We start from the raw sequence: 26,060 nt of genomic DNA, 5'->3' as shown, positions 1-26,060 counted from the left end.
CTTGTTACTGCTGGGCATATATGAGTTCCAGCTTCCTCCTAGGCTTCCGTTGACATTACCCTGGCTGGGTGGGCCATGGGTGCCTTGGTACTCTTCCCCACGTGGCTTCCACTGATGACACTGGAGGAAGATGGGTGGGTAGAAGGCAGCCTCAGTACCCCTGGGCAGTGGTCAAAGTCATGATTCTCTGCTAGGCGTATTCTGATTCTATGACAGAATGGTGAGGAGGGATGTTTGGTTTCTAGTGTCACATGGGGGTAGAAGTCCAGGTCCCCAGGTGGTCTCCACTGTCTTGGTGTTTATCGGGGAAGGAGAGCTCATTAAAAGCCTGCAAGGATCAAAGTCCCAACATCCTATCCTGCCTTCTCTCATACCACACAACTAGGCTATAGAGACTCCTCATTACAACCTGATGAGGTTGGACATCTGGGTTCCCCAATCACCCTTTGCTGGTGTGCATGGTGCTAGGTCACAATTTTCTTTGATGTTTGCCTAGAGTAGAGCAGTTATTTTCTAAATGTTTTCTGTCTCACTAGGCTGACCTTTCCCTAGTCCTTTGGTTAAAGAGAATAAGCTTTTGTAGGGGCTTTTTTTATCTGTCCCTGTTACTGCTTCCAGGTTACCGGGTTCTTCATTCGCAGTTCTGGGATGCAAGAGGCAAAAAGAAAATCCAATAACTCACTACTGTGTTGTTCCATAAGTCCCAAGGACTCTAGGTCCTACCTGGTCTGCCTTCTCTCCACCTTTCAATGTCTCCTTATATTTAATTTAATTTATATATAATGTCAGTCATTTTAGTTGTACTTAATGAGAGAAATAGGGGAAAGTATGTCTACTCCATCGTCCTAGAAGTGGAAGTCGTAATTTTTTCTTAATATTAAGCAGCACTACCTGTGTTCGAGGCATGAGTGCTAAAGAGTCTTCTCAAATCAAATGTCTGAGAGGAATCAGGAAAATTTGTCTATTACTAGACTTCTTTACTATTTAAATTTGAGGCATTTCAGAGACTGTGGTCCATTTGAAAGCATTCCTTTGACATTTAATTTACATTTGATGTCATGTTTTTTGAAAGATTAGAGCTGTCAGAATGTCTGAAGGTTTTATTTTTAAATAGTATTTATTTCAGTGTCTGGCTAATTCTTTGAGCCTGTTGATAGTCTGCTCATTCCCTGCATTTTTCCCTGAAGCATCCGAAGGCCATCATCTACCAGAGTAGGAGAACTTGAGGAAGCTCAAGCCCAGGCCGTCTTTCATTACTCCTTCTGACACAGGACTTTCACTGGAAAAGTAAAATCAGATCTATTGTTAGTCACTCTTGAGCTTATGAGGGCAGCTGTCATTTGGTGAACTAGCTTGTAGCTTGGTTTTATCTGTTCATAGCTAGCAAGTCATTGCTCTTTATATTTCTGATCTAGCAAGAACATGAGGGGAATCCAGCTTTGCAGCTAACTGTTTTCTTTTCCTTTTCCAGGCAAAAACTTATTATCCCAAACAGAAGTTGCCCTGTTATTCTGAATACTTACTTTTGTCAGAAGGTTGTTGCCAAAGAAGATTTAAGAGCAACACATGAAGTGCACTGTTGGGACATACCCCTTCCAAGAAGCATCACTTTGGAACAGATGTTTAGATTTAAGTCTAACAAATAATTCATCTGAAATCCAGGTAAACTTTCATCAGCTTAGATGTTGTATGCTTTGTAATAATATTGGATTTGATAGGGTTTTGGAATAAGTGAAGATGTTTACCTTCAGTATTCCTCTAAATATTCAACAAAAATATATATGCTAGAGCATCTTATTATTATTGTTATTCCTAAAGAAGTTATAGTTTAGTTGCAGTCTATAGTATTTCATCTTTTTAATTATATATTTTAACCTTTATTCTAATTTATTAAGTATGAGTTTTCATTTTTTTCAGTTCTCATAATTGCCTTAGATTTTTATTTAAGCCTTTTATTTATTAAAAAAAATCATATATTTTTCTTTTTCACAATATTTGTATCCCTTGGGATAAGAAGAACTGCATAAACTTATTATCAACTGGAGATTGCTTTTTGGAACTGTATTGGCCCTGAGCCATGATCATCTGCCAGTATGAATTTAGGGGATTACTGAACTTCACTTGCACTGGGCATTAAGAGTACTTCTGGAGCCACTCCAAGCTCTGTGGCTTCCAGTGTGCCTTCTTCAGGATCACCAGCTTATCTGAATCAGCACTGAATGCAATGCAGATACTGACAGATAGTGTGAGGGGAAATAAGAAAGAGAGAAAAATATACAAACTTCTTTCCTGTTTTATGTGTGTAATCAAGCAGAATCTCTCTTTGACTATCAAAAGAAGTGTCTGGAGGGAATTATGCAAAAAGAGGCCTCTCTAATCAATTTAATTGTATCAGATTTGAGATATGCTCAAGGTTCATTACTGCTCTAAATTCATGAGATATTTTTCATCCACAGTGATGATGAAGGTGCAGTATGGCATAATGGTTAAGAGTGTGAATTTTGGAACCAGATGTTCTGGTTCAATTCTGCCTCAGCCACTTTCTTCTAGGTGACCTTGGGCAAGATGTTTAATTTCTCCGTGTCTCAGTATTTTTAGCCGTAAAATAGTGATAATGATATAATCTATCTCCTTGGTTTGTTGTAAGGTTAAATATATTTATTATGTAAGCACAATATGTAAAGAAAAGTACCTGGAATGTAGGAAGTACTCTATAAGTTTTCTTATTATGATATTTAATATTATTGTAAATGATTGTTGGGAGACTACATGAGCATGTAAAGTGCCTAGCCTAATAGACTGCACATAACAAGCATTAAACCTTAGTTACTTTTTCTATTCTGTTCTTTAGTTTGCCCTGTTAAGATTGTTACCTCATAAAAGAAAAATTTTCCAAATTACCATGAGGTATTTTAACAGCAGAATTTTCTTCATGTTTTCAAAGTCCCAAGATAGTCTATGCTTTTATTGATAGGAGAAACACTCTTTGCTGTTTCTGTTACTCTTATTCACGTTGCCTTCCTCAGCAGCATTAGTTACCTGACAGACATAGAACTCCTTGCCATAGGTTTGTTTTTTATATTTATTTTTCCTTTAGTATTCTGCCTTTGCTTTAGAGGATTACCTAAGAATGTCATTGTTTTAGTATGCCATCATGAGTCAAACTGAAATTGTTCCTTTTGCATGTCTTGGCCAGCTTGTGTAGTCTTCTCACCATCATGGTGACAAACTGGACCCATAGGCATGAAGAAGCAAAACAGCTCTTCTCACTCCAAGCTCCCCTGAGGGATTCTCTCCTGGATGCTGTAGAAAGCCAGGGAGTAGCCACATGGTCAGGAGTTAGAGTCCCAGTAGTGGTGCAGACAGTTTATTCTCTTCCCTACGGGTGTCATCAGGGAGGTAGATCAGCTGCTCCACCCAGCTCACACCCACCTAGAGTTCAGTGAGTGACAAGACACAGGCATAGGTGCCTCGAGTCACTTAGAAAAGCAATGACTCTTCTGGGAGCAATTTCTTGGCTGCATTCTTCATATACATGGGTTGTTTTTTGTTTGTCTTGCATCATAATTTGAGAGAAAGGGTTCTTCTATTTGTTTATATAAAAGTGCTACTAAAATAATTTAATTTGTTGCATTTACTTTTACTGTTAACCAGTTCATGTTATTGCAAATAATACAAACACAAGAAATATTGGTATTGTTGTAGAAAAGCCAAGACATGTGGTTGTCATACCTAAAAAGACCAGTGTATAATCTATCAAGTTTTACATCTCAAAAAACCTGAGTAAGTAAATGGCAATTAGTAAATCTGTAAATTAACCTTTTTGAGAGTGCTATTTTTATCTACGTTATTTCTACCAGATAAAGCTTTCTGCAATGATGTGAATGTTGTATATCTGAAGTATCCAATGGGGTAGCTATTGACCACACATGGTTATTAAGCACTTTGAAATGTGGCTAGTGGGACTGAGGGACTAAATTCTATTTAATTTTAATTAACATATTAAGTAGCCCCATGTGGCTAGGGGCTACCTTGTTGAACAGTACAACTAGATGGATACATGAACAAGGGCCAAACACATGAGTCAGAGTACTTTGCTCAAATGAATTGTGGGAATGATGTCTTCTTTCTTACTCGGATTTAGGCCCTTCCTGGTTTTATGTTTTTTTGGATAAACACATCATTGACACAGTTTATTTATTTATGTCAGATTCTTGGCATAACCATTTGAGTTTGTCTTTCTTTAAGTTACTCTCAAGGCAGTAATATGGATTTACAACAGAATGGAAATTAAAAGTATAGATTCCAGTTTATCAATTATTTTTCTATCTACTCTTAAAAAATACATATGTAGAAATAACAATAATCATTCTGTTTTAATGGTGCCTTCTGATGCTATTTAGAAGGCATGACAGAAAACACTTCTGTGTTAATTATGAATCCTCTTCAAGTGGATGGCACATGATTTGAATCAAAGAGTCTAATTTAGATGTGGAATTAGAGAATATTTATTTTGGATTATAGAAAAAAATTATTTTTATTTTGTTTAAAATATGTATGTGTATAAAATCCATTATATCAGTTTTAAGGTTTTTACCATGACTTGTGCTATAGACCAGTCTTGAACTCTTTGAGTTAAATCTGTGGTAAATCTAAATAGAATTATCTGCCACAGTTACAGATTAAATATACATATCATTTTGCTTTGCTTTTTTTTTATGCTATATATCTACTGTTAGATTTAGAAGAAGGGAATACTGAGTAAGCTAGACAGTAAGGATCTTAGTAAAGCTTTCCCAACCGAGCATACAGACCACATACTCCAAGGAGATGCGGACAGTGGGGTCTGAGTAACAATGATGAGAAGGCAAAATGAAACTGACAGTAAGGTCAATTATGAATGATCGCAAACAACATAGACCTTGAAGGCTGTCTCTCCAGCTCATCTGGTGGTACCTGTTTTGCTTGTTGAGCAAAAAGAAGAAATTGGAAGCTAAAATCTGGTGAATTACTGTTAGTGGTCAGCATTATGAATGCTTTGGATTATACATTAGAGCACACACTGGGACATATCAAATGAGACTATGCTCATGGTGGGTTGAAAGAAGGCCAGTCGTGAACATTTAGTTATTCAAATGTTCAGTGAAATGCATTTGTGTGTGGTATGTTTCTTGTAGTACCCATGAGATTATACAGTGCTGAGGCTAGAGTCCCATTTCACAGATGAGGAAACAGCCTCTGAGAGGTCCTTACTTGCTGACAGGGGACAAAAAGAAAACTGTAATGAGATAAAGAATCCCAAAATGACAGGGTTGTAAGGAGTATTGATGCTAAAAATGGAGAAATTTGAGTTAGAACCAAGGTGTGTTTAGATTAAGGCTGACTCAGGAATCAGGCCGTCCTGGGGCAGCCAGAGAAGTGAAAGTGCCCAGCAATGGAGAGAATTAATTGGACTGTGTAGGAAATTGAACTTTTAGACAGAGGCCATGCATTTGGCCTTGGGTTTGAGGGCAAGGCTTCTGAGATGTCTTTTGGGAACAAAAAGGTCTTATCGTGTAACTGATCATTAATATTTTCTGGATTCATTTGCTATAATGATCAGGCTCTCCAGTTTATAAATAAAATTAATGTAGAAGTAAAATTATACTTAACCTTCTACTAATTCTTTGCTAATGCATATATGAAGAAAAACAAAGTATCTGCCTTGGAGACTCATTTAATATATTTTCTCTAATGTAGACTTTTTTATACATACACATGTGACATGTACATAAGACAAAACATTAGAAGTCTTAGGTATATAGCTCGAAAGATCCCTTTCTTTTTTACTTGCAATTTCTATCCCTAACTTCTTGACCATAGGTAAATTTCGATGACCCCTTGTGCAATACATTTGAGTTATTCCTGTCCAGAGACATGGGTGCAGCAGACACAGAAGGGAAATTGCACAGTGACCCCTTAGCACTGAAGGCAACTCTTAAGTACGCTCTCTTATCATAAGCTGTTTTAACCCATAGATCTTTCTATCAGTGAACTGAAAGACAACTTTGATCACTGTTTTCTTTTTTCTTTTTTTATATGAGATTTATAACATTTAGTTAAAAATGAACAGCTTTAGAATAGATCTAAATGTAACTTTTCCAAAAAATCACCAAAAGTACAGTATAAAGCATCTCCTCATTAAATACGAACTTTCGTTTTGTGATGAACTGCATCAATGTTTTGCATACACCTCATGCAAAGGAAATGTTAAGTTGTGTCCTGTTTGAAGAAAAACTTTAAGAACTGAAAAAGGATAACTACAACCACATTTTAAGAAAGGAATTTTTTTCTCCAACAAAGTATATTCTTTTGTTTATATACAACAGATTAGCACTGAAGAATTTTAATTTAGTTGTAACGAAAGCAAAGTTTTATATTTGAGAAGAAAATGAAATTACAGGTGCATGAAGAGCAACAGTTTAATATACCAAAGATACTGTGTTGTTTGATACCCTTAATGTCAATATTTGAACCAATTTTTAAGGTTTTTCAAAAGCATTAATAATAGCTCTGTAGAGTATTTAAAACAAGAAAATGAAAACATCTATCTACCATATTTTCACAAACTATTCTAAAGTCCACAAACTTGCGCTCAGTTGTTTTTCCTTTGTTTTAAAATAAGCTACCAATAATTCTAAATGAGTCTAAAGTGTATTGTCCATGGATCAAATCTAAACATTCATACATGCAAAAATGTTTTGCAATGAGTCATTGGCCTTAGGAGAGACTAGAGGTAATTTTCAAATTGTGTGACTGGCTTCCGATAATCCCTTATCAGTGGAGTTACTGACAAATATGAGATATTAAAGATTAGATTTAATTCTTTGGTATAAGCATGAAACTTTTTTGATAGCTTTCCTTGGCTAGCATGAACCAAATAATCCAAGGAGCATGGGAGACAACAATGAAATCTAGTATACAATGCAAAGCAGGCAGGAGCAATAACTTAATGTTTGGTTTGAGGGGTTTTTGTTTTTAGTTTTTTGTTTTTTAACAGGGAATATTAATACTAACAATATACTCTAGGGAAGCTAACACCTACTTAAAGGTTTTAACATTATAACAATCCAAAAGGTTAAGTTTCAAAATAACCAGACTTGTAGCTGAATATTTTGCTGCATTTTGGCATTATATCACTATGAGTTTTCTATATAGTGCCAGATATTACCATGTCATAAGAAATTAAGGCCGGGGGTAGGGGATATACAACCCTGTCTTGTGATATAATCTTTTGCCACACTAATTCTCCCTTCCTTGCCTAAAGCAGGTTAGGTGATTTCTGATGAAATGCTATGAGTTTTATAAATAAGTTTATTTAGCTCTTTGATCGCTGATGTCAACCTGGTCTGACCCCTGTACTCTAGCAGTGTCATTTTTCTAAGATCATTAAGAACTTATCTTCTGATGGCAGACCGCCCAGTTTTTGCCAACTTTGAAACTTCATACTGATCATCTTCTGAATTTTAACAACAGTTAATTTTTCTTTCTATAGCTATCTTTTTCATAATTTAATTTTGTAAATATATTGGTTCATATTATATAAAAAGAAGATAAACAAATGTGTTATTTTCCCATAATTACCTGGGAAGTAATTTATTACTCAATACAAGCCCTTATTTAAAAAAAAAAATCCATATGTATTGTTTTGTATAATTATAAGAACTGTTTTAGGTAGGGGCCTTGTACATTGAGATGAGAACAACTAAACAGTGGACTTTAAAAGTAAAATGGTTATTATGTAATTGCATTGGTCTTCAGTTTCATTCATGAGGACTTATAACTTAGGAGCCATATCAATGTCAAAAATGGAATACTATGCTGTCGTTTAAAAATAAGGAATGTGAAAGCTCTTTCAGAATTAATTTGCAATGATTTATAGGATTTACTGTTAAAACAAATGAACAAAGTCTAAAACAATATACAAAATATACTACCATTTGGTTAAAACTAAGGGAGGCAACATGCCCTTAAATGCTTTATATGCATGAAATATCTCTGAATGAATACACAAGAAGCTTGTAACTTTAGTTGTTTGATGAGAGAAGAACTAGGTGGTTGGGGAAGAGGGAGAAGTTTGTTTGTTTGGTTTTTTTACAGTAGAAAAGAAAAGTTTTATTAGAAGCGAAAGTACACTTCCAGAAGCGGGCCTGAGCAAGAGAAGCTTGGCTCAAAAGGCTGAGAAGTTTGATTTTGAACCATGTGAATATATTACCTATTTTTAAAATACCCCAGTGTGACTATATTTGGAGATAGGGCCTTTGAGGAGATAATTAAGGTTAAACGAGATCAAAAAGGTAGAACCCTAATTCCGTTGGACTCATATGAGAGGAGGAAGTGACATGAGCACTCTCTCTCCCTACATGTGCATAGAGGGAAGACCATGTGAAGACACAGAGAGAAGGTGGCCATCTGCTAGTCACGAGAGAGGCCTCACCAGGAGCCAACCTGTCGGTGCCTTGACCTTGGACTTTTAGTCTCCAGAACCATGAAAAAATAAATTTCTTATGATTACACCACCCAGTCTGTAGTATTTTGTTACTGCAGCCTGCGCTAACTAATACATCTCCTGACTTGGTAGAGCCTTGTTTTGGATTTATAGCACCTGCTCATTTTACAGTGACTGCTGCCATCCTGGCTTTGTAGAGATTTTACACTCCGTTTCTCCCTTCCCGCGGAGTGATAATGCTAGCCAGCTATGTGTGCATCCTCATCTCCAGTGTTCGCTTCCTTGAAAGTTACCCCAGAACACCCAGGACTGGTCCCTCCCAGATGGAGGTGGGAGCCCAGCCGATAAGGAATGAAAGAGCAAGTAGATGTGATCAGAGAAGCTTTGGGCTGTGGGGACTGGGGGGCAGGAATAGGAAGCCTCAGCTCCGGGCCATTCGATGGCCTGTAGAATAGGGAAATCCCAGCCCTTTGCTCTTCTTCTTGTTTTTGTTTTTTTAAACGATGTTATTAAATTTGAAGGGAACGCCCTGTTGTGTGATGGTGGTCTTGGCGGTGGCTCTTTGTTCTCTTCAGATGGCAATCTCTGGCTTTATTCCTTCCTGTTTCCACTTTCCCAGTTGTCGATGAGTCTTCCTCAGTTGTAATTATGTTTATGATATCAGAATATTAGAGGGAACCCTTCACGGGGCCACCTGCTTGCTGGTCTTCGCCCTCGATGTCCTTGACCATGCCCTTGATGACCCGCTAAGAGAGAAAACACACTTAACTTTTTAACATCCATGTTGATTCTCCTTCTATTTTTTTTATTTTGTGTTAGTGTTGTATTGTTTTGTTACATGTCCAGAACCATTACTTGCACACTCTTTTTTTGGACAGTATTGGTCAGAACTATTCACAGAACACAAACTAAATGGACAAAAGAGAAGCCAACGGCTGTGTAGACGTGTTCACTGCAGTCCTTGCCTGAGGATGACCATGCTATATGGTAGTTCAGCCTCTTTGGCCAAGAAACACAAGAAGTGTTGTCCCAGGCCAATTTCAGATGCTTGAAAACAAAACACGTTTCTTGGGGGATGGGTACACACACAAAGAAAACTGAAATAGATTATTAGATGTCTACAAGTAAATACATATGTTTGAGGGTATTTCAGAGACAGATGGTAATTTCGATGAACCAGCACTGTGTGGTATCCCCAAATTCATCTGCGTGTATTCCAGAATCATCCTAAACCTGTTACGGTCGAATCCTTGTCTTGGGGTCTGCTTCTCGGGGAGCCCAACTAAGACACTTGATACAGCAAAGACGTCCGTATTTGTGAGAAGATAATTTCAGATTGTCCTAAGATGAAGATTTTAGTTGGAATACCACCTTTGTTTCGTAATTAAGGTGCATACCCGGGAAGCATTTATTGAAGAATAAAGTGATCATACATTATATTGTTATAGTATCCGATTCATCCTATGAACTAAATGAATGTTAAAAACGATCAGTCTATAGATATTAGATAAAATCAGTTGTTTAGCAGTGTAGTTGAATTCAACTATGTCCTTGCTGATTTTCTGCCAGCTGGATCTATTTCTGAGAAAACAATGTCAAAGTCTCCAACTATGATAGTGGATTTACAGTTCTATCTGTTTTTGTTTCATGTAGTTTGATGCTCTATTGTTAGACACATACACATTAAGAATCATTACATCTTCTTGGAAAATTGACCCCTTTATCATTATTTCCTATCCTTCTTTATCTCTGAAAACATCCCTTACTTTGAAGTCTGCTCTCTCTGAAATTAAAATAGCTTTTCCTACTTTATTTTGATTAGTATTAGCATGGTATTCTATGGTATTATATTACTGTAATGTCATAACCATGTTTTTAGGTTAGCGTGGTACAGTAGTCCGCCCCTTATCTATAGAAGACGCATCCACAAGATCTCCAGTGGATGATGGAAATACCAAACTATCTATCTATCTATCTATCTATCTATCTATCTATCTATCTATCTATTTATCTATCATCTGTCTGTCTATCTATCTATCATCAGATCTACCTATGTTTTCTATTCATGTCCTGCACCGACAAATTTAATGCCTTTACCACCTTAGCTAATCATGCACTGTGGCTGTAGCTATTGCAGTTTGAGGTATGAGCATTTTATATGATTAGTTTTCTCTCATCATATCAGTTGTTCTTTTTTTAACTCTTTTTAGTGATTGACCTAGAGTTTACAATATATATTTGCAACTAATCCAAGTCCACTTTCAGGTAACACTGACCATTTCACATGTGGTGTGAGTACCTTATAATAACAAAATAATTCTAATTCCTTTTTCCTATCCCTTTATCATTACTGTCATTCATTTTACTTATATCTAAATATATATCAGCATATAAATATATATATACATATGTAATATCTACATAATCTAATACATTGTTGCTATTATTATTTTTAACAAATTGTTATCTCAATTAATAGTGAAAATAAAAGTTTTTATTTTACTTTCACTTGTTCTTTCTTCTGTGCCCTTCCTTTTTTATATTGACCTGAGTTTCAGACCTCTATTATTTTCCTTCTCTGTGAAGAACTTCTTTTACTATTTCTTGCAAGGCAGTTTTACTGGCCAAAAATTCCCCCAATCTATGTTTGAGAAAGTCTTTATTTCTCCTTCACTTTTGAAGAATAATTTCACTGAGTACAGAATACTAGGTTGGTGAGTTTTTTCTTTCAGCACTTTAAATATTTCGCTGTACTCTCTTCTTGTTTACATTGTTTCTGGTAAGTCAAATATAATTCATACTTGTGTTCCTTTAGAGGTAAGGTGTTTTTTTCCCCTTTGGCTTCTTTTAGTAGTTTTTCCTTATCTTTCATATTGTATAATTTGAAAATGACATGGCCAGGTATTTGTTTTGTTTGTTTGTTTGTTTTGACTTTTATCCTGTTTGGTGTTCACTGAGCTTCCTGGATCTGTGGTTTGCTGTCTGACATTAATTTGAATGCTGAGTGCCTCAGCTCAATGTGGAGATAATGACAGGATACCCTGGTGGATTGTTGCACAGGTAGATGCAAGTACAGGACTGATGTCCCGGGGAATGGTGGTGATGACATATGAATTAGCATCAGCCTTGTATGTCCAAAGCAAAAACCCTTTCATTTAGCAGAATAACTCATTGAATAGCACTTTCGGCCTGTGCAGTAACATGAAAGAATACCAGGGCAAGTCCCTAAATTTTCAATTAAGTAACCTCATACATTGAAAGGCTGAGTTAGGTCAAAATTTATGATATAATGAAATAATCCAAGCACTTTGTTCATTTTATTCTTGACCATGTTTATTTAGCCACTTCTAGCACAAGATGGAGCAGAGAAGCAGTTGTGGGCACCGGGACACACAGGTTCTTTATGCCACCAAGAAAGAAGTGTGGCCTGAAGCAGGCCAAGGATCCTCTGAGTTTCACGTGGCCCATTCGTGAGATAAAAAGATGGGAGAAAAATCAGAGTTCCTTCTAACACTAACTAAAAGTCTAGACTTTTTTTTAGCTGTGTAAAGAATTAAAATAATGATCATTCTTTTATCAGAAGATTGCTTCCTCTTGAAAAGTAAGTCACTTAATAAGAAATTATATTTAAAAATTTAGAATACCTGATAAGACATTCATTTATCTGAGATGTAATTAAACATTTTTATATCAAAAAACCTAAGTACTCGAGGTGTGTATTTGCTTAAGGAATTACTGAAAGTACTCTAGCTCTGCTGTTGAAAATTTTCTCTGTCCTCTATTTGTTAGAGAACTAAATCCAAGATCATCTGGAAAATTGACTTTGTGCACTAATAGATCAAATGATTCTTATTTTTTAATTTGTTTATGTAGTGTATGACATTAATCGATTTGCATTTGTTGAACCATCCCAGTGCTTTTGGGATGAAGCCCACTTTATCATGGTGTATAATCTTTTCAATATGTTGCCGTATTTGGTTTGCTAGTATCTTATTTAGGATTTTTACATCTGTGTTCAGGAGAGATATAGGTCTGTAATTTTCTTTTTGTGTATTATCTTTACCAGATTTTGGTATCAGGGTAATATTGGCTTCATAAAATAAGTTGGGAAGTATAGCTTCCTTTTCAATTTTTTGGAAGACTTTGAGGAGAATAAGGTATTAAATATTCTTTGAATGTTTGGTAGAATTCACTGGTGAAGCCATCTTGTCCTGGACTCTTACTTTTTGGTAGGTTTTTGATAATTTTTCAACTTCCATACTGCTAATCAGTTTATTTAGATTTTGCAATAAAAAGTAGAACCTTCCTAAGTATAGGTCCATTTCTTTTAGGTTGTTAAATTTGGTGTTACATGCTTTTTCATAGTATTACTGTATGATCCTTTGTATTTCTGTGGTGTCTGTCCTAATTTCACCCTCTTTCATCCCTGGTTTTGTTTATTTGTGTCCTTTCTTTTTTTCTTTAGTGAGTCTAGCCAGAGGTTTGTCAATTTTATTAATCTTCTCAAAGAACCAGCTTTTTGTTGCATTTATTTTTCTATCATTTTCTTTGTTTTCAATTTCCTTTATTTCTGTTCTAATTTTGACGATTTCTTTCCTTCTGCTGACTTTAGGCCTCATATTTTCTTCCTTTTCTAGTTTTTTAAGATGAAGTTTAGGTTATTTATTTGGGCTCATTCTTGTTTTTGGAGATAGGCCTGTAAAGATATGAACTTTCCTCTTATGACTGTTTTTGCCATGTCCCTAAAGTTTTGATATGTTGTACTATCATTATCATTTGTTTCTATGTATCTCTTGATCTCTCTTTTTATTTCTTTTCTGACCCAGTTATTCTTCCATAGCATGTTGTTTAACCCCCACGTATTTGTGGTTCTTCCTGCTTTCTTTTTGCAGCTGATCTCTAGTTTCAAAGCGTTATGATCAGAGAATATAGTTGGTATGATTTCAACCCTCTTATATTTATTGAGGCTATCTCTGTGTCCCAGTATGTGGTCAATTCTTGAGAATATTCCATCTACACTAGAGAAGAATGTATAACCAGCAGTTTTGGGATGGAAGGGTCTGTAAATATCAATTATGTCTAGTTGGTCTAATGTCTTATTTAAAGATGTTATTTCCTTATTGATTTTCTGTTTGAATGATCTATCCATGTCCAACGCTGGGGTATTTACATCTACTTCTATAATAGTGTTTTGGTCTGTTTCTCCCTTTAGTTCTGTTAGTAATTGCTTTACATATTTCAAGGCTCTCTGATTACATGATTTCTTTTATCATTATGAAGTGTCCTCGGTACCTTTCTTGACCTTGTTTATTTTGAAGTCTATTTCGTCTGATATTAGTACCGCTATTCCCACTTTTCTCTGAATGTCATTTGCTTGGAAAATCACTTTCCACCCTTTCACTTTGAGTCTATATTTGTATTTGGAGCTGAGATGTGTCTCCTGGAAGCAGCATGTGTTTGGGTTTTCTTTTTTGATCCATTCTGCAACTCTGTGTCTTTGTATTGGTGAGTTCGGTCTATTTACATTTCGGGTGATTGTTGAAATATGAGGTCTTCTTATAGCCATTTTATCTTTTGCTTTCTGGTAGCTCAGTGTTTCCATTGCTTCCTTGTTCTTGTGTTTTTGTTTTCTTTATTTTGGTTGGTTTTTGTGGAGTTTCCTCTGGTACTTCTTGTTTTATGTTATATACTTTAGTTCTGAATCGGTGTGTGGTTACCATTACAAATATGTAAAGGATAGTTACATATATACAGTTGTCTATTTTCTTCTGCACATGCCTTATCTGCATTTCCCTTTGCGAATTAGTATCTTTGAATTTCCCTCTTTTCAGTCATCATTGTCTCAATTTCTCCCTATGTTTGCCGACTGTTCATTACTTTCTTGCTATAGCAATTCTCTCCTTATTTTTTAAACTTATAATGCCCTATTCTCAGTAAGGGTTGCGCTCCTCTGCTTCTATTTGTCTGATAGTCACCTTACTCCTAATTATGGTTTTTTGTTTTTTTTGTCATTTAGTTTTAGGTGATGTGACCCCTTTTAGTATTTCCTGTAGTGCAGCCCTCATAGTGAAGAATTCCCTCAATTTTTGTATATCTGAAAAGGTCTTAATTTCTCCTTCATACCTAATGGAGAGCTTAGCCAGATACATTATTTTAGGCTGGTAGTTCCTTTCACTTAATAATTTAAACATTTGATTCCACTCCTTTCTGGCTTGTAAAGTTTGTGCTGAGAAGTCCAACAATAACCTAATGGATTTTCCTTTATAAGTTACCATTTTCTTCTTCATTGCTGCCCTGAGATTTCTGTCTTTGTTGTTGATTTTTGATCATTTTAATACAATGTGTCTTAGTGAAGGCCTTTTTGGGTTGAGGTAATTTGGATGTTCTCTTGAATTCTTGAATTTCAAGCTCCAGCTCATTCTTTAGATTTGGGAAATGTTCGTTAACTATTTGTCTGAAAATGCTTTCTAGTCCCTGCTCCCTTTCCTTGCCTTCAGTAATGCCCATTCTTATGTTCCCTCTCCTGATGATATCAGCTAGTTCTTGAATTTCTGTTTCATTATGTTTCATTCTTCAGTTTCTGTTTTCTTCCGATTTATTTCTAGATTTCTGTTTTTGATATCACTGATCCTTTCCTCCATTTGGTTAACTCTACTTCTCAAAATTGATATTTCAGTTTTTACCTCTTGCAGTGTGTTTTTTTATTTACAGAAGTTCTATTTGGTTCTTTTTGAGGGTTTCAGTCTTCCTGCTCTGCTCATCCGGTTGTTTTTTCAATTCCTGAAATTGTTGATATGAGTTGATTTGGAACTGATTGAGTTTTTTCAGAAGTACCATCCTGAATTCTCTGTCACTTAAGTCACATATTTCTATGTTTATAAGCTTATTTTTTGGAGATGTTTCTCTTTCTTTCTGAGATGCCTTGTCACTTTAGTTGTTCATGGTGTTTAATGGACTGTTTCTCTGCCTGGGCATTGGTGGAAGTGTGTTCTATGGTAGCTCTTATGTGCAGATCCCACATTCAGATGTGCTAGTGTGCAGTTGGGGTGTTTTGGGTTGAGTTTTGGATGTTCAGCTTATTGTTGTTTCAAGAGGAGAGAACTGGGGATGTCTTTCACTCTGCCATGTTTCTCTAAACTCCTCTATAAGTTTTTGAAATCAAAGAAGTTCCTGCATTTCCTAAATAAGTGGTAGCAGCAAATAGCCAAATAACAGCTAAAAGCTATTTCAGCTTTTTATTTTCTGTATGTATGATGATTTGACATCTGGGGCTTTGCTGATCCTGGAGAGACTATCCCTCCCAGGTCTCACCAATTCCTTGAGAATTCTGTAAAACCAAGGTAGGTCCCCAGGAAAGCTGATTGATTGCATATGGCCAAGACACCTCTCGGGACACCAGTAGTGAGTCAGGTTCCCGTGGGATTCAGAGAAAATCTGCATTAACAGGTGCCAAAACGAGGGCTGGAAGGCCACCATTTTGTCTTAGTCTGGCCCCCCTGAGAAAACATTTTGAGTAGAAAATGTTGATTGGATTTTTGTGTGGCTTGTTTAGGGATTAAGAAATAAACCAACTTAGCCAGTATTCTAAAGTAGCCAGGGTTTAGCTACTTCCTGGGTCAGTCTCATCAGAAATTTTTATATCCTCCTTTTAAACTTAATTTATTTGCAGACGTGAACTTAGGCCTTTGAAAAATGCTAAATGAATAAGTCATGAAAATATAAGGATTTAAAGCCTTTCTTTACTAGCCATCTCTCACAGGATCCCAGCCTTGGTAGGTTTCTTGAGGAAAAATTGTCCTTGATTCTTACTGACACTTTCTTTTTTCCCAGAATAAGATGTGATTGTATTAGAGATTTAGCAATTACACGTGTTAGGATAGTAATTGGGATTCAACTGTCATCTGCCTCACAGGATTATTTAGAGAATTAAATGAGGGTAACAAAGATGAGATTCCTGACATACAGTAGATCTTAATTATTTTATTTTATTTTTATAAACCAGAGGTTGGCAAACACAGGCAGAATTTGTCCCAAAGGTCATTTTGCCTACCCATGATCTATACAAATAGGTAAATTTTTTTATATCTTATATTTCCTTTGAAGGATATAATAGAATTTTCAGCCACCGTTTACTATAATTCTAACTTCTCACTTGGTATATCAAAGTGCTTATGCAGTTTTGAACTATATATGAAAAGAATGTTTAAAATTATAGTGCTTAATGTTTATATTAATTTTCAGATAAAATAGTTTCTATCACATTCAGTGAAATGGTGTGACATTTAAAATGTTGAGATTTTTCTATATACTTCGTCTCTCAAATATGAATTACAAATGTTACAGGTAGCATAACAAATTTATGAACCAAAGTAAGGTAAAAATAAAAACCTTTACACTAGGATTTATGGTTCACAAATGTAAAATGAATACTGGGGAAAATAGAAAGCACATGACATGTAAGTAGCATAAATATGTGGATGAAAGCAATGTTTAATGTAAATTCTGAGAAAAGCATTAAAGAGATATGTGAAATAATCAGGGATTTGTAATTAAAGACTCTAAATTCTGGTGCCAACTCTGGTACTCTACACAGCTTCCTGACCTTGGGCAACTTAATTAACTGCTCTGAGCTTTAGATCCCTCAGTATTAAATACGAAGAATAATATTGTTTTATAATGTTAATGAGATGTATAAAGTGCTTTAAGAGCTTTACATTGCTATGAAATAGCATTATTGATTGTACATATGGCAGACATACTTAACCTTGATCCAGAGCTGTCTTCAGATGACTGTATGCTGACCTTTTCCAGAGCAGTAGAATTTAAGAGGACATGAAGCTTTTCTTAGTTACCCACACATTTATCTTGGCTTACATACTCAGCCTTTAGAGGTACATATAGGCTAAATGTTCTAGAGAAGAAATCACTGACTTCTTATTCAGAAAATGTCACTTATCTATAACCCTCTCTGCTTTGGGTGAATTTGTGTAGCTAATCTGATAATGATTGGTCCTTATTCACAAGAGTTGTAGATCAAATATATTTATGATGCCCTGTTGACTCAAAATAAAGTAAAACAGCTATAACCATTGAAAGGAAGTCACAATGCCAAAGTTGTTCTGAATTGGAGGGCTTCTTAAAGAGATACCTACAGACTGTTGTTAGAGCAAGGATTTAATCAACCCCAGGGCATCCCAAGAAAAGGAGGTAATAGAGAAGCAACGAGAGACTCAGTAGGAAGGGATGGAACAATTAAAAGAGACCAAGGCACACCCTAAGGAAGGCATCCAAATTTCCTACCGCTCTCGAACTACTGAAGGTCATGTAGGCACTGGATGGTAGAGGGGAAAGTGAACGTCATTCTTCTTTCAAGGTTCTGCTCATCTCTGGGGCAGCCCTTTTACTCTGCCTGGATCAGGGCTCCTTGGACCTGGCCTGTCACCCTTCTTTAGCTTTAGGGAAAATCAAGATCACAGTCTTTGACTTAAGGCTTCGAACTGAGTTATAACGACCTATTTAAGAAAAATCTGTGCTAGGGCCAATTTATAAATAGTTCTTAAATATAAAAATTTAGGCTTTTGCTTACAATTCACATAGGTTTCCTAATGATTGTATTTTTCATATATTAATTAATGAATTTTTAAAACTACACAAATATTACTCCATATTTTTAAACCAAAAATAAAAATACTGGATTCATGAATTATCACAATAAATATATCAGGAAAAATGGTAAAAAAGCAAATTTGCATCTCAAAAACAGATTTAGAATTTATTTGTTCAACATATAAAAAAAGGAATGAAGGGTTGACTTTCCAGAGTTCACAAGTCACCAAATATTTAGAGAATCAACAGTTTTCATTTGTAATTGTAGTTTATTTTCTGAAAGGCCAGTGAAATACAGCTCCTTGATTTATATGAAATTTACACCTTGACAAACTGCATCTCTCTAATTACAGAATCCAAAATTTTGCCATTACCTCGGATGATCTGAAAAAAACTGAAGAGCCAACTGTTTTATTGTTTCAGATTAGTTAAGTGATGATAACCATGAGCATTTACAATATTATTTTTAAATTGGCCCTGTGAGGTTTTAAGACACAGAACTGAATGTTCTGCCAGATATTTTTACAGGAGTCACAGATGTAAAAGAGAATTCTGCACACACATTCCCCTCCACAACACTCAAATGGAACATATTTTGAGTTAAACCCTTTGGAGTGCACTATTTTGTTTAAACGGCAGGGGGGCAGGAAATGTTTTTTGCACAACTTTTTTCATTACATACCATAAAAATATTTACATTTTAATACAATTGTGACATGTCTTGTACTGTGATTAACTCTACTAATAGTGAAATACCAAGTTGAACCACCATCCCATCTTTTTCAAATAAACACAAAGTTTTGCCTACTCTGAAATTTGAGAGTTAACACATGGTACCCAGGCATTGGCTAGACTTGGCAAAACTCAAAATAAAAGCAACATTGCTCAACATTGCACTCTTTTACTGTTTGTGCTCACATCCCATCTCGTGCATGAAATAATATGACCATTTAAAGTGACAGCCTGACCATTAATATTTTTAATGTAATTTCAAATGATAAAAGCAATATAGTGACATCTATAGAAAGTTTCAAAATTTGCGCAAATAGAAAAATAATTCCAATCCCACTCCATATGTAATTTTATATATTGTATATTATCTTATAGTCTTTTTTTATAATGTAAGTCGAAATCAGACTCTTTGTTCTTAGTCTAGAGAATGTTAGCAAGCCATAATAGTTTTTACTCCCTCTGCAACATTTCAATTTGACTACGTACTCGGGGGAAGAAGGAAACTTGTTTGGGAACCTATGAAATGCCAAGTGCTTGTGTTTTTCGTTTGTTTGTGGAATTAATGAATTAAAGCACATAACATATCCACGCAGTTCCTGCTGGTGGCACTCTGCACAGCAGTGATGGATAAGGCCACCACCTGGAAATGGTGGCTGTGAGTTTTCCCGTTGCTCAGAGCAGTCTGCTGAAAGGGCAGGAGACTAAAGACAATATCTTAGGCTGAGCAAGAACTCAAAACCAGGTTTATCTGACTCTGAATGTTTGAAGCCAACAAGGGCACAAGGCAATTGGCTTTTATAAGTGTAGAAGCCATGTTATTTCCCATTCTGTAGTTCAGTAGAACAATGACATTTAAAACCATTGGTTATAGTAAAGCAGTTGTTATTCCTATTCACTCTAATGGAAACCTACACTGGTACAGATAATAGAAAAGATACAAGTAATATTTTCATTTGAAGATGAAAAATCATTGTCAGCTTCACTTGTAAAGAATCCAGTTGTTGAAACAGGTGTCTATAATCAGGTATTTGGAAAAATAGCATTAATAACATATTACCTTGATGTCTGAAACACATTTTAACCAAAAAGTCATCTATCTAAAAACCAGAAAATTGCTTAGACTCTTCGATGAAGAAAGTAAATATGATTGAGCATTTCAGTGTCACCTCTTGCTTTTTTTTTTTTTTTTTTTTTTTTTTTTTTTTTTTTTTTGGCTCTCTGAATAACAACGAAAAGGCTACAGTGTTTTGTTTCATTCATCCAAGTACTAACCAGGCCCAGCCCTGCTTAGCTTCCAAAATCAGACGGGATCAGGCATGTTCAGTATGTCATGGCCATAGACATTTTTGTTTTATTTTTTAATGAAAAGGGTAATAACAGAACCAATAGGGCCATGTAATTGACCTGTTGTTCGGATTTCCATTTTACTTGTGTTTATGTCTCCGTTTAGTTTTATGCAATTTTACTACATGTATAGGTTCATGTATGGACCACATATCAAGACACTGAACAGGTGCAACACCACAGTGACCCCTCCTGTTGACCTTTTATAACCACACCTACTTCCCACCTACTCCGCCTCCCTCCCAAAGTTTTTCTCCCACCCACTTCCTGCCCTAGCCCCTGGCAACCACTAAAATATTCTCTATTTCTCTAATTTTCTTCTTTCAAGAATATTATGTAAAATGTATAACTATGCAACATATAACTTTTTGAGATTTTCTTATTTTACTCAGCATAATTCCCTGGAAAGTCATCCAAATTGTTGCATGTTTCAATAGTTTGTTCCTGTTTATTCCTGAGTAGTATTCCATGGTGTAGTTGAACCGCAGTCTGACTTAACATTTCATTTTTGGAGGAGATCTGATATGATTCCAGTTTTTGCCTATTAGGAATAAAGCAACTATGAACATATGTGTACAGGTTTTTGATTGAACATAAGTTTTTATTTTTCTGGGATTATGGGTTCTTAGGAGGAAAATTGCAGTTTTCACATTCATCTTAAGCAGAAAGAGATTTATTAAAAGATTCAAAATACTTTTAGAATCATTGGAAAAACTGAAGAAACAGGCTCTTGATTGAATTTTTAAGCCATGCCATCATGGGAGCTGCTGCCTCTTCTATAACCAGATATCTCACACTTCAGCTTTCTGCCAACTCCAGAGCCACAGTAGGGGGATCTGTATAATCAGGTAGCTGTTGCTATGACTTCCAGCTCTAGAACCACTCTGTGTGGCCTAAAAGCTGAATCAACAAATTAGATACCTCATTCCTACCTTTTGACTCTTCAAAGCAACTAGTCAAACCCTGAGATCTTTGTTGATGTTGTGCTTGCTAGAGGTAGCGAAATCAAGCCCTCTGTCTTGGCATCACTTCTGCCTTTCATTGACAGGTCCTAAGTCACATCAGGGACTTTAGCTGCAAGGGAACCCAAGATGCATAGAGTTTGCTTCCCAGTCTCTGGAGTTTAGGAAGGCCCATAGAACACAATTAGGATCCTTCATATCCACCAAAAGTGTTAGAAAGAACTCAGTGTAAAGAGAGGAGTAAAAATATATGAAAGAAGTTGAATATAACAGTAAAGCCCCACAGTCCTTAAATTTCATTTTAGAATGCCGTAAGCTATGAGATGCAGGATATGCAAAAATATGTTTTTATCTTTTAACTTAATGAACTGTCTTTTTAAGAGAATTCAGAGTCTCAAAATTTGAGGACACATCACTCGAAAATAAATATTAAAACTATAAAGTTTTATGCTCTAGACTACAACCATTGAGCTGTGATTTGAAAGGGAAATTTAATTAGATGCTGAATAAGTAGTTATGTATAGTTGAAGTGCACTTTATAATTTTTTTTGAAATAAGCAAATCAATGTAAATAGTCTATAGATTAAGCAATTAAATAAATAAAGCTCCTTAGTTTTTTTCTATGCTATTTGCTGCTCTAGTACATTAACTTGTGTTATTTCTGAATATTTTTTATTTCTATGATGTTACAGAGTTTGTCCTAGATTCATTTCTGCTTTATATCTGAAGCAAGATTCAATTCAAATTTACTTGAGTGCCTACTCTAGATGGACATTTTTCAAGAGTATAATTATTACAGGTAAATGTTTAATAATAGTGGAATTGTTAAGTAGTGTTTAATAATAAGGGCTTATTTAAAACTTTTACATAAAAAGTGGTGGTACCTAAGCAAGCACAAATGGATGCATCATGTGGTTGAGAGGCTGCTGTTCAGCATTCAACCCCTAAGAGGATAAGGACAAACTATCAAGAGAGGATGGATCAAATAAAGCCTGGGAACTCAGCTACCACCTGGCACAAAAAGCCCTGCTGTCTGTCTTAGCTTTATCCAACCCAGCACATTTAAAAGCTCAGTTAGAAGTTAACGAATTCCTAAAACGGCTTCTTACTCATTGGTGAGCTAAAATAGAATACTTGCCAGCAGGGGAACAGGGGCAAACAAGCACTTTTGGGAGATCAATCCTGCCTAGCCATGAATTGCTGGGACCTAAGAGCAATAGCAGATCTGCATGACAGGCAGTGACAGGCCTTGGTGTGGTGTTCTGACCTAACTAGTATCTGTGCATGTACCAGAGTGATCCCTGCTGTGCAAGGATTAGCAATTCATAGCCTTGGCTGAGAGGAGCCTTGAAGGCCATGCACAGTATGTGGTGAACAATGATTTTAGAGGGTAAGAAATTGTCTTGTGCTCACTGTATACAGCTAAGCGAGTGACCCCACACCACCATGTTAAGGCAACTTTGTCATTTTCTCTGATGTTTCTTCCCACAAACAGTAACTCTCAGTGTTAGTGTTTATCTTATTTTTTTAAAAGGTCATAAATAGGAGAGGAAACTTCACTGAAGATTGAAAAAGCAGTTTTGAACTATTCAGGGAAAGCTGTCAATAAAAATGTAATTTGGTGGAAAGCAAGGGTATGTTCGAATATTTCTAATCTTTGTCAATTTGTGAGATTTTAAAGGTCTTAGAATAGATCTTATTTATACATGAGGAATCTAGCATATTGAATCTTGTGTATTGAATGTAGAATACTCTCATTTATTCTACATTGTTCTACTGCAGTGAAAACCATTGCTAGTGTATTGGTCTTCAGCCAATATTTTGCACATGTTGAGGTTTATAGTCCTTAAAATATGAATGCTACATACACAGACTATGGGATCGAATGTATTTTAAGCTAAATTCAGCCCATCTACTTATTTGTGATAGAAAATACTGATATCCAGTTAATTCCTAGATACAATACTCTTTATTTCCTGTTCTGCATTATGTAGTGCCCTTCTCCATACTTCTGTAACTGTGGACTTCTATTTTAGAGAAAGCTGCAATTCAGTAGATAATAAAATGTTTCCTATATATTATATACAAAAAGAAGCATTTGCCATCAAAAAACTTTGAACTGTGTATTCAAAGTGTTAATATGAAGTGTTATTCAAAATGGAAACACTTTCTTTTTGCCCCAAATGAAATAATTCAGATATAAGCTATCTTGACCTTGTATATATACCTAACACATCTTTTCAACTTATTAAAGGTTGTTTATTTCCTATGGTATGTTTTATTCAACTATATAAACTTTTTAAGGTCATTCATCATAGTGACATGTAGATGCTTTTTTGTTGCACTATTTAAACTCTAAGCAGTGTCAACAAAGGCTTAGGGCGTAGTATTCACATTCTGGAACCTGTAGGCTCCACCTTCAGTCTGTTCTGGATACACTGAGGGCAGAATGCTGGTGGTTGGTCCTTAGCAATGACTCCCGCTCATACAAAAGCTGAGCCGCATGGCTAAGCCAGTACTGCGGAGATTACAAATGAAGAAGAACCCTGAGGATTACAGCCTCCACTGTCAACCTCCCCAGCCACCTCCTAACTTGCATACCTAGCAAAGCATAAATCCAAATGGAAGCTGCAGTTGCCTCTGTCTCCTTCTTAGTTAAGTGCTCAAAAAACATTGGCTATCATTATGGGAAATAAAATTCTGTGACAAGGAGTAACCTGAGTGGGCTGTCAAGGTTACCTTGGAATGACTAATAAGGGAAAGCCTAGGAAGGAGCCCTTTGAGGAAGGATCTGAATGAAGAAATAGAGCTAGCCATGAAAAGCTCTGAGAGACACACTTTCTAGGCAAATAGATCAACTAGTGCAAAGAAAAGGATGAACTCATTGTGTTCCAGTAGCAGAAAAGGAGCTAGTGTGGCTGGGGCTTTGTGAACCCAGGGGCCGCGACGGAAGATAGGCACAGAGAGGATGCAGGCAGCTTCATTCCAAGTATAATGAGAAGCCTTCAAAGTTTTAAGCAGGAATGGATGTGATCCCATACTTTGAAAGATTGTTCAGGCTGCTCGAGAGCAAACAGAATGTGGAGGTGTAAGAGTAGGACCAGGAAACGAGTTAGGAGTCTATTCCAGAAATCCAGACAGTTAAGACTGGTGACCTGGACCAAAGTGCCAGTGAGGAAATGGTGAAATGTAGGAGGATTCAGGGTCTGTTTTAAAGGTGGAGTTCATAGTACTTGCTGTTGATTGTTTGTGGGATGATAGGAAGTAATCAAGGATGATTTTGAGGTTGTTGGTTTGATGGCAATGTTAGTTCCAGAGGTGAGAGTAGTGACTCGGGGAGGCTTAGCAGAGGAAAACTAGAGTCCAATATGTGTGTCCTTGTTTGAGGGACAGGTGCCTATTAAACACTGAGCTAGAGAAATAAAATCAGATATGAACTTACAATGGAGGAGAGAGATCAGAACATAAAAGCCAAGCACTGTGCCTAGATATTTTCTTTATTCTACACAAAACACCATAAGATAGGCATCATCTAGAAGCAGGAATTAAGGAAAGCCATTTTTTAAATTAAAGGTTTTTTCCCCTTTAGTGTAATAGATAAACCAGTGGAACAGAAGAGAAAGTCCCAAATATATACTGGAACTTAGTAAATAGTGTACATATTTCAAAGCATTGGGCAGAGGGTAGCTATTCAATAAATAATACAAGGATAACAGGTTAACCATCTGGAAAAAAAAATTGGATCTGTATCTCTCATCCTATCCCAAGATAAAATACAAATGGATCAAAGATTTAAACATTAAAACAGCAGTCCCCAACCTTTTTGGCCCCAGGGACGGATGCTCCTATGAGAATCGAATGCCTGATGATCCGAGGCAGAGCTGAGGAGTTGATGCTAGCCCTGGGGAGCAGCTACAAATACACATGAAGCTTTGCTCACCTACCTTTCACCTGCTCTACAGCCCTGTTCCCAGCTGGCCAAGGACCAGTACCAGTCCACAGCCTGGGGGTTGGGGACCCTTGCATAAAAATGTAACCATTTTAGAGGAAATCATAGGAGAATTATCTTGAAGTACAAGGGTTTTTTCTGTGACTTAACATCCTAAATTTCCAAAAGATGTTAATAAATTCTATTGAACCTGTGTGATAAGTTCAAAAGTTAAATGGCATCCTGGGAATATATATTTGCAATCTATATTACAAAGAGCCCATCTCAATATACAAAGAGCTCATAGAAATGAATAGAGAAAAAGCCAACAACCCAATATAAAAATTACCAAAAGATATGAACACACTTTGTACAGGAAAAAAAAAACACATGAAAAAATCTTTAATGTCTCAAAATAAAGAAATGCAAATTAAAATAACACTATTATCAAATTTACAAAAATCCAAAACTTAGTAACATTTGTTTGGCGAGACTGAGAGGAAACAAGCACTCTCATGCATTGGTGAAGGGAGAATAAATTGTTACTACTCCATAGAAAGGCTTTGGTAGTGTGTGTGTGTGTGTGTGTGTGTGTGTGTGTGTGTGTGTGTGTAAATGCGTGTGGATGTGCATGCTGTGTGTGTGAATTTTAAACACATTAACTCTATGATCTAGCACTTGCACTTCTTTAGATTTTCCCTACAGATATACTTGTATATGTATGAAGCACAAGGCTCTTCTTTGCCCCATTGTCTGTGATAGCAAGAGTGGAAATAGTCTAAATGGTCAGCATTAAAGGATTAAAAATAAATTTTAGTATATCTATATAATGGAATGCTCTGCAGCTATGTGTGCAGCTGTAAAAAAAAAAAAAAGACTGAGGAAGCACGCCATGAATTTATATAGAAATATTTATTATATTGATTAAATTCAAAAAGCAAGAAGTGGAGACCAGTGTTTGAAATGTGCTATATTTCTTCAGATATATATAAAGAAACTC

General features: G+C 36.0%; 1 protein-coding gene across 1 annotated transcript in view; it reads left to right on the top strand.

Annotated features, from left to right (window-relative positions):
- SPIDR (scaffold protein involved in DNA repair) overlaps positions 1–26,060 on the top strand; it is a 379,872-nt gene that overhangs the window by 285,366 nt on the left and 68,446 nt on the right. Inside the window, 5 exon segments of the mRNA XM_036232728.1 lie at positions 1,472–1,633; positions 1,635–1,662; positions 2,852–2,907; positions 3,027–3,067; positions 3,160–3,442. Coding sequence (XP_036088621.1) covers positions 1,472–1,633; positions 1,635–1,662; positions 2,852–2,907; positions 3,027–3,067; positions 3,160–3,442 — 570 coding nt within the window.

Source organism: Rousettus aegyptiacus, unplaced genomic scaffold (genome assembly GCF_014176215.1).
Source record: "Rousettus aegyptiacus isolate mRouAeg1 unplaced genomic scaffold, mRouAeg1.p scaffold_m13_p_15, whole genome shotgun sequence".
NCBI classification, from domain to species: domain Eukaryota; kingdom Metazoa; phylum Chordata; class Mammalia; order Chiroptera; family Pteropodidae; genus Rousettus; species Rousettus aegyptiacus.
The sequence above is the reverse complement of the archived record's forward strand: the minus strand, read 5'-3'. Positions and strand labels throughout refer to the sequence as shown.